Source organism: Myxine glutinosa, chromosome 5 (assembly GCF_964187855.1).
Source record: "Myxine glutinosa chromosome 5, kmMyxGlut1.1, whole genome shotgun sequence".
Lineage (NCBI taxonomy): Eukaryota > Metazoa > Chordata > Myxini > Myxiniformes > Myxinidae > Myxine > Myxine glutinosa.
The window spans coordinates 159,017,084-159,032,988 of NC_136265.1; the positions used below are offsets into that span (position 1 = coordinate 159,017,084).

Sequence of the window (15,905 nt, forward strand, 5' to 3'; positions counted from 1 at the left end):
TTAATTTCCAGTTCATTGATTTCCGATTGTGGCCAGTTTATTATTCCACAGCTGTACTGGAATACTGGTATCGAGTTGGTTTATGGCTTTGATTTTGTTGCTTGAAGATAGGTATGTTTTCAGGATTAGTCTCTTTCTACGCAGGTATTCTTTGCTAATTGTTTTGCGCTTTTGTTTGTGGCATATTTGGTGGCCCTCTTCTACTCCGAGGTATTTGATGCTTCCTTGTCTAGCTCTTGGAATGTTGTATTTGCGTCAATTTTTATCTTGTCCGTTTTTGTGGGTCTACCTTGTATGAATGTGCACTTGGCACACTTATACAGGTCAGATTACATTCGAATATCAGAGTACTGTTTCACCAATTCGAGTTGTTCTGCCCATTTTCTTCGTTTGGTGCAAATACTTTTAAATCATCCATGTAAAGTTGATGTGTCACCTTTTTATCTCTTTAGACATTCTCTTATTTGATGTCAGGGTGTATCCATGTCCTTGCTCATTGGGTTCAGGGGCAGGCAAAATTCCCCAACACACCTCATGCCACCTCCTCCTCCTCCTCCTCTGACCTCCTCAATTATATTTATGTTTGCATTTTATTTTCAATTTGCTCCATGTTTCTCTCTTCCTCTTCCCTCCCTTCTAATCTATCCAACCATCCCCCCTCCCCCTCAACCCCTTTTGCTCCCTTTTATGTCCCCTCTCATTACTCCCCTTGCAGCCCTCGTCATTGCCCTAATCCCCTCTACGACCATGGCATTGCTGGCTACCACCTCCAGCACATCAGCCAAGGACACTGCCAAACCAGCGTCGCCGGCCTCCATCTTAGACTGGCACACATCCATCTTAGCCATCACGTTAGCCCTTGTTTTGGTTTGGTCAGCGCATATGGTCTTTATTTCGATTTCCAGTCTGGCCCACATGTTGTTCAGCTTGTCTTCACCATCCTCAATTTTGGCTCCAAAATTCTGAAACATTGTCATTAACAGGCTCATGTCCACAGCCCCTAACGGTGAGGGCCGGTTAGTGCTTCTGTGAGGTTCTGGGCTAGTGGAGGGTTCCAGGCTATGGGGTAGGAGGTTGGGGTGAGGAGTGGGAGGAGGGGAGGGGAGGAAACCCCACTGTGCCCTCGAGTGGACCTTCCACTTCTATTTCAGTCGGGATCGCAGTGGCATCGGTCCAACTGATGCCCTCCCGATTCGGGTTGCCTTGATCGCTTTACACCTGAGGTTAAATTTAGTGCCAAATCGCATGCTTGAGAAAGATTTTGATTCGAGGCAATGGTTTCCCATGCCTCAGGTTCATATCCTGCACTCCCGACACCAACGACACAGTTGTCAGGCCGGCCCAGTTGCCTGGTACAAATCATGCCAGTCCACCAATGTGGGCGCTCTAAGCACATTTGTGGGCCATACTTGCTATGCTACTGTACTTTGGTGGCACATCTACAGTCACATGAAAAAGTAAGTACACCTCATGTAAAGTTTTCTTTTTCAACATATCATCCACCACGTGGTAACCCAGGTTGCCCTGTGATTTTAAATCATTTTATATAATTCATTAATCTATTTTAGGGGGAGTGTAACCGGGTTTGCGTGATAGGAAAATCCTTTGTGACCCCTAAAATAGATTAATTAATTATGCAAGATGATTAAAATCACGGGGCAACCCAGGTTACCACATGGTGGTTCAATTTCAACATACAGCTATTTGATCTATTGATAGACCTTCAACAATATTGATAGATAAAGGTGATATAATATAACAAATATCATGGAACATTTACATTTTGTAGTCCATTGTATAATTTAAATAAACATAAATGCAAATTTCGCATGCGGAAAAAGTAAGTTCACCTCTACATTTATCACTACTTCAAATAGCTAAAATTAGAATGAGGTGCACCAGCTCAGGTGCAAATGATTAGAACATCGTTAGAGAGGATCTTGGAGGAACCTGTCTTATTTAAACCTCAGACATTTCGTTTGGTTTGCTCTTTGTTGTTGAAGTGTGCGGCGTCACCATGCCTAGATCAAAAGAGCTCTCTGAGGCCTTCAGAAAGGTTATTGATGCCTACGAGACTGGGAAGGGAATAAAAAAGATCTCCAAACAATTTGAAATCAATCATTCGACTGTCCGGAAGATCATCTACAAGTGGAGAAGATTCCAAACAACTGCCAACTTGTTCAGGCCAGGCCGCTCCAGCAAGTTCAGCCCGAGAGCAGACCGCAAGATGCTTAAAGAAGTCTCTAAGAACCCCAGAATGTCATCACGGGACCTACAGGTAGCACTTGCCACTGTGGAAGTATACATTTATGAAGCAAGCAATTTCTATGAGCCTCAACCCTCCATTCCTAGTCTGCAGGTGTCTTTTTGTGGTTTCCATCCAGAATTTGGGAGTTACTACAGTTGGCAAGTTATCTCCGGCACTGCCCAGACTCGTGGCTCGAGAAGAGTAAAAATTCTTAGTGGAGGCAATGTCGGAGCACATATTGTAATAAATGACTGAGGGAAATAATATTACAAATAGGGTTTTTCCAAATAATGTAAGGTTGGATCGAGTTTGTCTTATTGAAGAAAAGATATTGTTTCTTGGTAAATATAATACAACTGTAGCCACAATGTCTACCAGGGTTCTTTTGGGTGATTTGCTGGGTTATCAAGGCTTAACTGTTTCAGCTCTAGGTCTGGCAAACTACCATTGTTTAATAAATTAGATATAAATATTTGTAGGGTGTGTCCCCTCCCACCTTTGCCTACGTGACTTCTGGGGGATGGTCGTTCTGAAGTCCATCCTCAACTTAATGTTATTGAGTTTTAAAACAAAGCTAAACTGAACAACGGTTCGGAAATAATAAAGTATAAAATCCATGTAGGCTAGCCCTCTGGCTCTCAGCTTCTCAGTAAAATCTTTTGTGGGATTGCAGTAGGATTTGACTTATGAGGGAAAAGATGAGTTTGCAGATTGAAAAAGGATGGGGATTGACATAGCTATTGAAGTGACTGTTTTATTTTGAAGTTTTAACATGACATCAAAAAACCCATGTTACTAGTGTGTTAATTCGTAATATGGTATAATAACCCTTGCATCAAACAATAAATGAATTACAGATAAACACAGAATGGTAAATCATTTGGTATAGTTTTAATAATGGAGGCGCTGTAATTATTTGGTTGTGACTGAGGAAAATATTGTTTTAAAATGTGCTTTGAAATAAAGTAAGTGGTCTTTGTTCTTGTCGTGTCAAAAATGAGTAAAAGATATATCCACTTCACTGAGAATGACCTTCAGATGTTCTTGAAGGGATTAGAGAGACAGGGCTCCAGGTGTTTTGCAGGAGACAATGGAAAAGCAGAAATAATTTGGGATGCAAACCTGCTTTCAGCGGGAGGCAACCTCATCCTCGACACCTACTCCCTCCCACCCAAACTTTGCCCAACCAATCCTATTGCTCTCCTCCCCTCTCTTCGCTCCTCTCCCCCCCCCCCCCCCCCCACTTGTCCCCTCCCACCCAAACTTTGCCCAACCAATCCTACTGCTCTCCTCCCCTCTCTTCGCTCCTCCCCCCTCCTCTTGCTCCTCCCACTTGAAATGTTTTAAAAATCAGAACGAATGACCAAATAACCAGGATTAGCACTGGGTCTGTAAGATGTTGGTTTGCTGTACTTAGGATGTTTTACTTGGCTGGTCGATTCTGTATGTTTACACTGTATGTTAACTGTACTCTATGCATGCTGGTGTTTGGTGTGGCATTTCTTTGTGCATCCCTACTGTACGAGGATTTCACTTGGGACCTTCTGTGAATCTTGAAATGTAATTTGTGAATTGTAATATGGTTTGATAAAGGTTATTGTCCTTGCTGTGTATTTCTTGAAGACAGAAAGTGTTGTCCTCCTCGGGAATTAAAATTTGTGACTCTCTTCTGACAAGTTGATGGACATTGAATTTTTGGTTCATCCATTACATACTACTGTAGGAAAATATCCCTAACACCACTGTTGATGTCAAAGTGCACGAGTCTACCATTAGAAAGAGGCTGCACAAATTTGATCTACATGGGAGGTGTGCCAGGAGGAAACCTTTGCTGTCCAGAAAGAACATCAGGGCAAGACTAAAGTTTGCCAATGAACACGTAGGCAAAGACCAGCACTTCTGGAACAATGTGCTCTGGACAGATGAGTCAAAGGTAGAGCTATTTGGCCACAGTACCAGAAGACATGTTTGGCGAAAACCAAAGACAGCATTTGACCACAAGAACCTGATACCAACTGTAAAGCATGGTGGTGGAAATATTATGGTTTGGGGCAGCCTTGCTGCATCAGGGCCTGGGCAGCTCACCATCATAGAATCCACTATGAATTCTTCATTGTACCAGAGGGTGCTTGAGGATAATGTGAGGCCATCTGTCGGAAAGTTGAAGCTCAACCGAAGGTGGACCTTGCACATGACAATGACCCTAAACCTACCAGTAAATCCACCAAGGAATGGCTGAAAAGAAAGAAATGGAAGGTTCTGGAATGGCCAAGTCAAAGCCCGGATCTAAATCCCATCGAGATGTTGTGGGGGGATTTGAAACGAGCTGTGCATGCAAGAAACCCCTCAAACATCGCACAGCTGAAAGAATTCTGCATGGAGTGGGCAAAAATTTCTCCCAGTCGATGTAAGAGACTGGTAGACAGTTATAAGAAACGCCTACTTGAGGTTGGCGGAATTCTTGGGTTGGCGGAATCCAGACGGAATTCTTAAGGGGGCAATACCACCAGTTAGAGCTAAGGGTGTACTTACCTTTTCCACATGCGACATTTGCATTTATGTTAATTTAAATTATACAATGGACTACAAAATGTAAATGTTTCATGATATTTGTTATATTATATCACCTTTATCTTTCAATATTGTTGAAATGAAGATCAAATAGCTGTATGTTGAAATATGTTGAAAAAGACAAAACTTTAAATGGGGTGTACTTACTTTTTCACGTGACTGTAGGTGACGTGCTGATACTTCTCTCACACCCAGCACCAAATGGCGGTATGAGCAGTTACCACACCAGACGCAGGGTGCTTTTGTGCGAACACTAACCCCACCAAACCCAATCTGTCCTTTAACAGAGGATGAATTTCTATAGCATTTGCAACCAGGACAACTCCAATCACTCAGAGACCACATTCATTCATGTGTGTATTTATTAAATAAACAGGGGAGGGAAAAACAAGGGAAACGACAGCATTTATTTACACAGTCCATTTACAACAAAATACAGTGCATTCAGAAAGTATTCAGACCCCTTCACTTTTTTCACATTTTGTTATGTTGCAGCCTCATGCTGAAATCGTTTAAATTCATTTTTTCCCTCATCAATCTACACTCAATACCCCATAATGACAAAGAGAAAACAAGATTTTAGAAAGTTTTGCAAATTTATTAAAAAGAAAAAACTGAAATATCACATTTACATAAGTATTCAGACGCTTTGCTATGACACTTGAAATTTAGCTCAGGTGCCTCCCATTTCTCTTGATCATCTTTGAGATGTTTCTACACCTTGATTGGAGTCCACCTGTGGTAAATTCAATTGATTGGACATGATTTGAAAAGGCACACACCTGTCTATACAAGGTCTCACAGCTGACAATGCATATCAGAGCAAAAACCAAGCCATGAGGTCGAAGGAACTGCCTGCAGAGCTCAGAGACAGGATTGTGTCGAGGCACAGATTTGGCGAAGACTGTAGTCTCACTTGTGGTGAAAAAATTTCTGCTGCATTGAAGGTTCCCAAGAGCACAGTGGCCTCCACAATTCTTAAATGGAAGAAGTTTGGAACAACCAGGACTCTTCCGAGAGCTGGCCGCCTGGCCAACCTGAGCAATCAGGGGAGAAGGGCCTTGGTAAGAGAGGTGACCAAGAACCCGATGGTCACTCTGGCTGAGCTCCAGAGATCCTGTGTGGAGATGGGAGAAACTTCCAGAAGGACAACCATCACTGCAACACTCCACCGATCTGGGCTTTATGGCAGAGTGGCCAGACGGAAGCCTCTCCTCAGTGAAAGGCTCCCGTCCTTGCGCGGGACCACACACTGCCACGAGCGGGAACTAGGCCTCCTGTGGAGTCCACGTCTCAGTGTCAAGCGCCAAGTCAGCAGGCCGTGCTTGTTCCACTCGTGAATGAATTCCCCTCGCGCAGGAGCGCTATGAACTCCGACCACTCGCCGTGAACTCCCGAAGCAGAGCGAGATATCACATCGTGACCGTTCACCGGCAAAGCAAGAAGATGTGAGGAAGTCAAGAGGGACAGCCAAGAGGAAAATGTCGGGGAGCGTTCTTTTAGTCAAGGCTCTGACGTCATCCCACGACGTCTCTGTGTCCGCTCCTATCAGTGAGTGCCATCTTAGCAGTCCTTGCTTGAACCAAAATCCAGACCAATCACTGCTCTTCGGGGCATGGCCTTACGGACCTCCTGTGCCTGTGTGCTCACCAGGTCTGTGGTATCAGCGGTAGTTTCCAATGTCCTGCTTCTGGTTGGTTTTTATTTAGTTATAAATGCACAATTGCCTGGCTATGTGTGTGTGCTGCTGGTGTCATAAGGAACATAGGAAAAATAACAGAGGCCATTACATACAGGGGATTGAATATGAATGAATGATCGTTTTAAGGCCATTTTTCCCTGCTAGAGCGGGGGTTAGCCTTGCGGGCCCCATGACAATCATGGTTCCCTGTTTTGAGGCAATGTTTTTATGGCCGGATGCCCTTCCTGACGCCAACCCTTGGTCACGCTCTTACGATGCACAGGGATACAGTGTGCCTATTCTGAATTGGGGTACACAACGTGATCATTCATCCCAGCAAGCTGGTACTCAATTTGCCAACCTCAGAAGGATGACAGGCTGAGTCAACCCCCCTGGCGTTAATTCAGCGATCGACCGGGATCCTAGGATCCCAGACCGGCACCCTAACCGCTAAGCCAACGCTAGGTTATTACATACAGGAGATTAATTACCCATAATCCCTAAATAATTAACAAACCCCACCCCTCGTGATGGCAACGAAGATACGCGCTTACACGACATACGGTCTACCGGATCCCTACTTATGATATCGGGTTTATTCGTCTTCACCACAGAGCACACTACCTATGCAATTCTACCTGGACTAAGGTAATCACCACGTAACCCCAACAAACGTAACTATATATATATATATATATATATATATATATATATATATATATATATAGTTACGGACCCCGACGTCGGCCTTTCCCACTTACCAAGGGGGGATTAATCCCCTCGTTTATGACTGACCGACGTGGTCCCGGGGGTATGACGCCATGCCTGGTCGGCGCTGGGTAGGGTATTAGGCCCAACCGTCCTATGACCTAAATACCAGCGCTTCCCGGTACACGAGGAAATACTCCCCCGCTCACGGCCACAGCATAATGGATGGATAATGCCGAGCGAAGCGAACTGCGGCGTCAGCCGGTTACCAAAGACTAGACCCGATTCATGTGCATCGGCCGAATCGCGCCATGTACCCTCAATCTGGAAATCACTAAAGCGACCGAATGTGAAGAGAAGAAGAAGAAGTAGGAAGAACAAATATGATTTGTTGCGAACTATTAACAAGACCAAAAATAACCAAGGAGAATGGGAAGGATAAGAAAATAACTGAACAGAAAGGAGCAAGGAGACACAGTGCAATATTAGCTTATATTAAACAGTCTTACTTATAAACCCAGGGACAAGACAAAAGACAGACTACGAGCACACTGACACGGGGGATAATGGCAGAAACGAATCCCGGAGGTGGATAGCTGGAGGGGGAAGAGGGTCCACGGGAACTGGGTCACGGTCGGGCCGCCGTCAATGCCCAAGCTGCGGTCGTGCGAGCCGCCGTGGTACGAGCTCCGCCGGTTCAAGCTGTTGCTGCTGTTCGAGGTCCGCTGGTTCAAGCTGCTCCTGCGTACCGCTGCGTCGCGTGCTCTCAAACGGCTTTTGTTCTCTCGTCTCCCTCTGTCCAGGACTCATCTCCCTCGGGGGCGTCCCACCGCGGGTTATATATGCCACGCCCTCAAACCTTCATGAACCTCCTCGACGGTTCTCTCCACGCTCTCTCAAAGCCAAACCCCTCATCCTTGGTTGGTCGGCAAGGGCTGGCTCACTCCTCCCCTCTATGACGAGGTGGAGACACGCCTTTCTTCTCCGAGGTTACCTCGTGGTCAATGGAGGCAATTGCAGCAGACCTGGCAAACCTGGCACTTTGAAGATGCTTTAGCTCATGGTCAATGGAGGCAATTGCAGCAGACTGGCAAACCTGGCACTTTGCAGATGCTTTACCTCGTGGTCAATGGAGGCAATTGCAGCAAACCTGGCAAACCTGGCACTTTGAAGATGCCATGGGGCGTCGGAGGGACCTGTCTTATTTAATTGATGCAACGCCATGAACTAGTGGACCACAGAGCCTTCAACTACATTTACTAAGGACATAACTAATGAGGGAAATCATAGATTTGCTACGTGTGTGCGATGGCCTAACTACAGACGACCTTTGTTCTTTGATACTTGGAGGGTGATATTTACAGGATTTACAGCATACAAAAGGGGAAAATTTACACCAAATTACCCACACAATTCCCATATCCCCAACAATATATATATATATATATATATATATATATATATATATATATATATACATATATATACACACCCAAGGAAGGTGCTGCATCGTTGAATGTTTAGCTATGTTTATTAACCATTCTGTGATGCAATTCCTCAGGGCAAAGGGTAAAATGTCCAAACCAACAGCTAGTCTGAATATACTCGTGTTTTCACTCTCGGTTGAGGACTTTATACACGATAGAGTAGGGTGGTTCTTAAAAATGAAAGTTAGAAAAGTCATGCTCCTAACACTTAAAAATTGTTGTATGTATGAAAAAACCCTTGTGGTGAAATTTTAAGCCATTTTGACTAAATTTAGGGGTGGCACACGGAGTTTGTGATTTCACACATTTGGCTCGCATAAATGTTTGGAGGTGATTATTTATTTCTCCTCCACTGCTATACTTGTGATTTTGACCATTACAATTGACCTATGACCTTGCTATGTACTGCACATTTTGAAGTCGTTTTTAAGTTAATTGAATACAGTACAGCTGTACTCTGGTGTATGCAATTGCTCTCATTGAAGAGTACAATCATCTCCTGACAGGGGATGAATAGCAAACCCAGTATCTGCTTCAGGTTGTGACAGAACATTGCAAGAGGTTTCCCGATTGCAGGAAATCAACGCTTATCGGGCACCAACATTGAGTGGCTGGCAACCATGAGTCACTGTGCAACCCCGAAAACTTGATGTATTCAAAAAAGATTTCACAGGCAGAAGTTTTACCTCAATACCAAAATAATTAAAGGTTAGGAGTAAAACAATTCAATTTTTTTTTTTTGCCTTACCACCCTTACCAGTTACCACCCTACTGCAGAGACGTTTGGTGTGCACCAGTCATCACAAGAGGTAGTCAGGATGCAAAACAGATATTAAGTGAGAGTGTCAGACGATGACGAGCACTCCTTTTGCATCGCTAGATGCATAGGGCTGCCGAAGCAGTTTCCTAGGCTAGTGGGCCAAGGATTTTGCCGACCCACCACCTGGTGCAAATACAGCATCATGACAGGGGCTCAAACTCAAGACCCTAATATCTTAAGCCAACCACCTTAATCATGATGCTAACATCAGCTTTGAGGGAACCAGAAGCACTCCCAAATTATATTAAAGAATTGTAAAAGCCATCAGAAGTGTAAACATAAATGTGTAGATCTTATGCTTCCATCATATGACGTCATTCCAATGAAAGGCCATCTCCCACACTCAAAATGCTGGGCCAGTTTCCAAAGAAAGAAAGTGTGGGAATTATGTATCCAAAAATTATCTCCTTACAAGTCGAAGAAACAAGGTGTTTCGGCTATTACAGGTGCAAGTGTGAGAAATGAACAGACACTGATGGACAATTGCAGACACACAAGGAAGAGTGCTGGGAATAGAGATAAACAACACTTTGGCATGATGCATCCAATATGGTTCTCGGAGCAAAATATGAATTACTTTAAAACCAGGAAGAAAATGGTAAACTAGTGTTTAAGGTACAGAGGATAGAAATCGGGTGAGCAAAGGAGATGCAGCAGATGAGGGGAAAGGGTGTAGAACATGAGGAGGGATGTGATGGAGGTGCAAGACTTGCAGGGAGTGTGGAACGTAGGGGAGTGCAGCATATTGGGGGTGAAGGCGAGGGAACTGCGGCATTTGGGAGACAGGATGAAGGTGTGGCACAAGCTGGACAGAATGGAAGAAAGGAAGAAAGAGGGTGGGAGGAAGAAAGAGGGTGGGAGGAAGAAAGAGGGTGGGAGGAAGAAAGAGAGGGTGGGAGGAAGAAAGAGAGGGTGGGAGGAAGAAAGAGAGGGTGGGAGGAAGAAAGAGAGGGTGGGAGGAAGAAAGAGAGGGTGGGAGGAAGAAAGAGAGGGTGGGAGGAAGAAAGAGAGGGTGGGAGGAAGAAAGAGGGTGGAAGGAAGGAAGAGGATGGCAGGAGGAAAGAGAGTGGGAGGAGGAAAGAGGGTGGGAGGAGGAAAGAGAGGGTGGGAGGAGGAAAGAGAGGGTGGGAGGTAGGAAGAGAGGATGGGAGGAAGGAAGAGAGGATGGGAGGAAGGAAGAGAATAGGAGGAAGGAAGAGAGGATGGGAGGAAGGAAGAGAGGATGGGAGGAAGGAAGAGAGGATGGGAGGAAGGAAGAGAGGATGGGAGGAAGGAAGAGAGGATGGGAGGACGGAAGAGAGGATGTGATTAAGGAAGAGAGGGTGGGAGGAAGGAAGAGAGGGTGGGAGGAAGGAAGAGAGGATGGGAGGAAGGAAGAGAGGATGGGAGCAAAGAAGAGAGGGTGGGAGGAAGGAAGAGAGGGTGGGAGGAAGGAAGAGAGGGTGGGAGGAAGGAAGAGAGGGTGGGAGGAAGGAAGAGAGGGTGGGAGGAAGGAAGAGAGGGTGGGAGGAAGGAAGAGAGGGTGGGAGGAAGGAAGAGAGGGTGGGAGGAAGGAAGAGAGGGTGGGAGGAAGGAAGAGAGGGTGGGAGGAAGGAAGAGAGGGTGGGAGGAAGGAAGAGAGGGTGGGAGGAAGGAAGAGAGGGTGGGAGGAAGGAAGAGAGGGTGGGAGGAAGGAAGAGAGGGTGGGAGGAAGGAAGAGGGTGGGAGGAAGGAAGAGAGGGTGGGAGGAAGGAAGAGAGGATGGGAGGAAGGAAGAGAGGGTGGGAGGAAGGAAGAGAGGGTGGGAGGAAGGAAGAGAGGGTGGGAGGAAGGAAGAGAGGGTGGGAGGAAGGAAGAGAGGGTGGGAGGAAGGAAGAGAGGGTGGGAGGAAGGAAGAGAGGGTGGGAGGAAGGAAGAGAGGGTGGGAGGAAGGAAGAGAGGGTGGGAGGAAGGAAGAGAGGGTGGGAGGAAGGAAGAGAGGGTGGGAGAAAGGGAGAGAGGGTGGGAGGAAGGGAGAGAGGATGGGAGGAAGGAAGAGAGGGTGGGAGGAAGGAAGAGAGGGTGGGAGGAAGGAAGAGAGGGTGGGAGGAAGGAAGAGAGGGTGGGAGGAAGGAAGAGGGTGGGAGGAAGGAAGAGAGGGTGGGAGGAAGGAAGAGAGGATGGGAGGAAGGAAGAGAGGGTGGGAGGAAGGAAGAGAGGGTGGGAGGAAGGAAGAGAGGGTGGGAGGAAGGAAGAGAGGGTGGGAGGAAGGAAGAGAGGGTGGGAGGAAGGAAGAGAGGGTGGGAGGAAGGAAGAGAGGGTGGGAGGAAGGAAGAGAGGGTGGGAGGAAGGAAGAGAGGGTGGGAGGAAGGAAGAGAGGGTGGGAGGAAGGAAGAGAGGGTGGGAGGAAGGAAGAGAGGGTGGGAGGAAGGAAGAGAGGGTGGGAGAAAGGGAGAGAGGGTGGGAGGAAGGGAGAGAGGATGGGAGGAAGGAAGAGAGGGTGGGAGGAAGGAAGAGAGGGTGGGAGGAAGGAAGAGAGGGTGGGAGGAAGGAAGAGAGGGTGGGAGGAAGGAAGAGAGGATGGGAGGAAGGAAGAGAGGATGGGAGGAAGGAAGAGAGGATGGGAGCAAAGAAGAGAGGGTGGGAGGAAGGAAGAGAGGGTGGGAGGAAGGAAGAGAGGGTGGGAGGAAGGAAGAGAGGGTGGGAGGAAGGAAGAGAGGGTGGGAGGAAGGAAGAGAGGGTGGGAGGAAGGAAGAGAGGGTGGGAGGAAGGAAGAGAGGGTGGGAGGAAGGAAGAGAGGGTGGGAGGAAGGAAGAGAGGGTGGGAGGAAGGAAGAGAGGGTGGGAGGAAGGAAGAGAGGGTGGGAGGAAGGAAGAGAGGGTGGGAGGAAGGGAGAGAGGATGGGAGGAAGGGAGAGAGGATGGGAGGAAGGGAGAGAGAATGGGAGGAAGGGAGAGAGAATGGGAGGAAGGAAGCGAGGCTGGAAGGAAGAAAGTGAGGATGGAAGGAGGAATAGAGGATGGATGGAACTGGAAGGAAGAGAGGATGGAAGGAAGGAAGGAAGAGAGGATGGAAGGAAGGAAGGAAGAGAGGAAGGAAGGAAGGAAGGAAGAGAGGAAGGAAGGAAGAGAATGGAAGGAATGAAGAGAGGATGGAAGGAATGAAGAGAGGATGGAAGGAATGAAGAGAGGATGGAAGGAATGAAGAGAGGATGGAAGGAATGAAGAGAGGATGGAAGGAATGAAGAGAGGATGGAAGGAGGAATAGAGGATGGAAGGAGGAATATAGGATGGATGGAACTGGAAGGAAGAGAGGATGGAAGGAAGGAAGGGAGGATGGAAGGAAGGAAGAGAGGATGGAAGAAAGGCAGAGAGGAAGGAAGGAAGAGGATGGAAGGAATAAAGAGAGGATGGAAGGAATGAAGAGAGGATGGAAGGAATGAAGAGAGGATGGAAGGAATGAAGAGAGGATGGAAGGAATGAAGAGAGGATGGAAGGAATGAAGAGAGGATGGAAGGAGGAATAGAGGATGGAAGGAGGAATAGAGGATGGAAGGAGGAATAGAGGATGGAAGGAGGAATAGAGGATGGAAGGAGGAATAGAGGATGGAAGGAGGAATAGAGGATGGAAAGAGGAATAGAGGATGGAAAGAGGAATAGAGGATGGAAAGAGGAATAGAGGATGGAAGGAAGGAAGAGGGTGGAACTGGAAGGAAGAGAGGATGGATGGAAGGAAAGGTGGAACTGGATGGAAGAGAGGATGGATGGAAGGAAAGGTGGAACTGGATGGAAGAGAGGATGGATGTAAGAGAGGATCGATGGAAGGAAGGGTGGAACTGGATGGAAGAGAGGGTGGATGGAAGGAAGGGTAGAACTGGATGAAAGATGATGGATGGAAGGAAGGGTGGAACTGGATGGAAGAGAGGATGGATGGAAGGAAGGGTGGAACTAGATGGAAGGAAGGGTGGAACTGGAAAGAAGAGAGGATGGATGGAAGGAAGGGTGGAATGGGAAGGAACGAAGGGTGGAACTGGATGGAAGAGAGGATGGATGGAAGGAAGGGTGGAACTGGATGGGAGAGAGGATGGATGAAAGGAAGGGTGGAACTGGATGGAAGAGAGGATGGATGGAAGGAAGGGTAGAACTGGATGGAAGAGAGGATGGATGGAAGGAAGGGTGGAACTAGATGGAAGGAAGGGTGGAACTGGAAAAAAGAGAGGATGGATGGAAGGAAGGGTGGAATGGGAAGGAACGAAGGGTGGAACTCGAAGGAAGAGAGGATGGATGGAAGGAAGGGTGGAACTGGATGGAAGAGAGGGTGGATGGAAGGAAGGGTAGAACTGGATGAAAGATGATGGATGGAAGGAAGGGTGGAACTGGATGGAAGAGAGGATGGATGGAAGGAAGGGTGGAACTAGATGGAAGGAAGGGTGGAACTGGAAAGAAGAGAGGATGGATGGAAGGAAGGGTGGAATGGGAAGGAACGAAGGGTGGAACTGGATGGAAGAGAGGATGGATGGAAGGAAGGGTGGAACTGGATGGGAGAGAGGATGGATGAAAGGAAGGGTGGAACTGGATGGAAGAGAGGATGGATGGAAGGAAGGGTAGAACTGGATGGAAGAGAGGATGGATGGAAGGAAGGGTGGAACTAGATGGAAGGAAGGGTGGAACTGGAAAAAAGAGAGGATGGATGGAAGGAAGGGTGGAATGGGAAGGAACGAAGGGTGGAACTGGATGGAAGAGAGGATGGATGGAAGGAAGGGTGGAACTGGATGGAAGAGAGGATGGATGGAAGGAAGGGTGGAACTGGATGGAAGAGGATGGATGGAAGGAAGGGTGGAACTGGAAGGAAGAGAGGATGGATGGAAGGAAGGGTGGAACTGGATGGAAGAGGATGGATGGAAGGAAGGGTGGAACTGGAAGGAAGGAAGGGTGGAACTCGAAGGAAGAGAGGATGGATGGAAGGAAGGGTGGAACTGGAAGAAAGAGGATGGATGGAAGGAAGGGTGGAACGGGAAGGAACGAAGGGTGGAACTCGAAGGAAGAGAGGATGGATGGAAGGAAGGGTGGAACTGGATGGAATAGGATGGATGGAAGGAAGGGTGGAACTGGATGGAAGAGGATGGATGGAAGGAAGGGTGGAACTGGATGGAAGAGGATGGATGGAAGGAAGGGTGGAACTGGATGGAAGAGGATGGATGGAAGGAAGGGTGGAACTGAATGGAAGAGGATGGATGGAAGGAAGGGTGGAACTGGATGGAAGAGAGGATGGATGGAAGGAAGGGTGGAACTGAATGGAAGAGGATGGATGGAAGGAAGGGTGGAACTGGAAGAAAGAGAGGATGGATGGAAGGAAGGGTGGAACTGGAAGAAAGAGAGGATGGATGGAAGGAAGGGTGGAACTGGATGGAAGAGGATGGATGGAAGGAAGGGTGGAACTGGATGGAATAGGATGGATGGAAGGAAGGGTGGAACTGGATGGAAGAGGATGGATGGAAGGAAGGGTGGAACTGGATGGAAGAGAGGATGGATGGAAGGAAGGGTGGAACTGAATGGAAGAGGATGGATGGAAGGAAGGGTGGAACTGGAAGAAAGAGAGGATGGATGGAAGGAAGGGTGGAACTGGAAGAAAGAGAGGATGGATGGAAGGAAGGGTGGAAGAGGATGGATGGAAGGAAGGGTGGAACTGAATGGAAGAGGATGGATGGAAGGAAGGGTGGAACTGGAAGAAAGAGAGGATGGATGGAAGGAAGGGTGGAACTGGATGGAAGAGAGGATGGAAGCAACATAGGATGGGAGGAAGGAAGAGAGGATGGAAGGAATCTGCACACTACGACCTTAAGTCCAAGTGAGAAGACCAAGTTGCGCAGACTCAGAGCGAATCAGGCAATTCCAAAGCATAAATCCTCAGAAACCAAAGCGACTTCTCAGCAGCTCGTTAACGAAAAGCAGCATGCGCACAGGTAAAGCGGTATGCAGAATGCACAGGTTAAAGAACAGAGACCTTGAGGAACGCCACCACTCCCTGACGTTTAGAAAGCGATGGCGCTGAGAATGAGATGACTGAGAACACACAGTTCGTATTAGTTTGACAGACTTGACACAAAAAAATATCAACAACAGTTTGCGGTTTAATTTCCCTTTAAGACTCCGCAAAACAAGTGCGTTGTAAAAACAAGGTCTGCAGGTAACCGACTCCTCGAACGTGTGCGCGAAACTGTACCGGGTTGTCCGAACGACACCTGACGAGGCTCCGCCATTCTCCATTATTTGTTTCTCCTCCTCTCGATTATTCTTCTTCTTCTTCGTCCAAACCTGATCCTGGTTCTCTTGGAATGTTGTTGGTGTGTTAAATTAAATATATACGGTGTTTTTAAATGGAGAGATCACGTTTCGCTTTACTAAGCCTAAATTTGTCCTTTTAAATTGTTCCA

The 15,905-nt window shown here is 47.2% G+C and overlaps 1 protein-coding gene across 2 annotated transcripts in view; it reads right to left on the reverse strand.

Annotated features, from left to right (window-relative positions):
• Positions 1-15,786, reverse strand: part of LOC137426870 (protein FAM234B-like) — a 129,395-nt gene extending 113,609 nt beyond the window's left edge. The window contains exons 1-2 of one of the 2 annotated variants that reach the window (XM_068115850.2): positions 15,695-15,778; positions 15,476-15,534 (exon numbers count right to left, since the gene is read on the reverse strand). Coding sequence is in view for 1 of the 2 variants with exons in the window: in XM_068115849.2 (XP_067971950.1) it covers positions 15,695-15,731 (37 nt within the window). In the remaining variant the exon portion in view is untranslated. Of the gene's footprint in view, positions 1-15,475; positions 15,535-15,694 lie in introns of both variants that reach the window. The other variant, XM_068115849.2, reaches the window with a different exon arrangement.
• Positions 15,787-15,905: the final 119 nt, after the last annotated feature.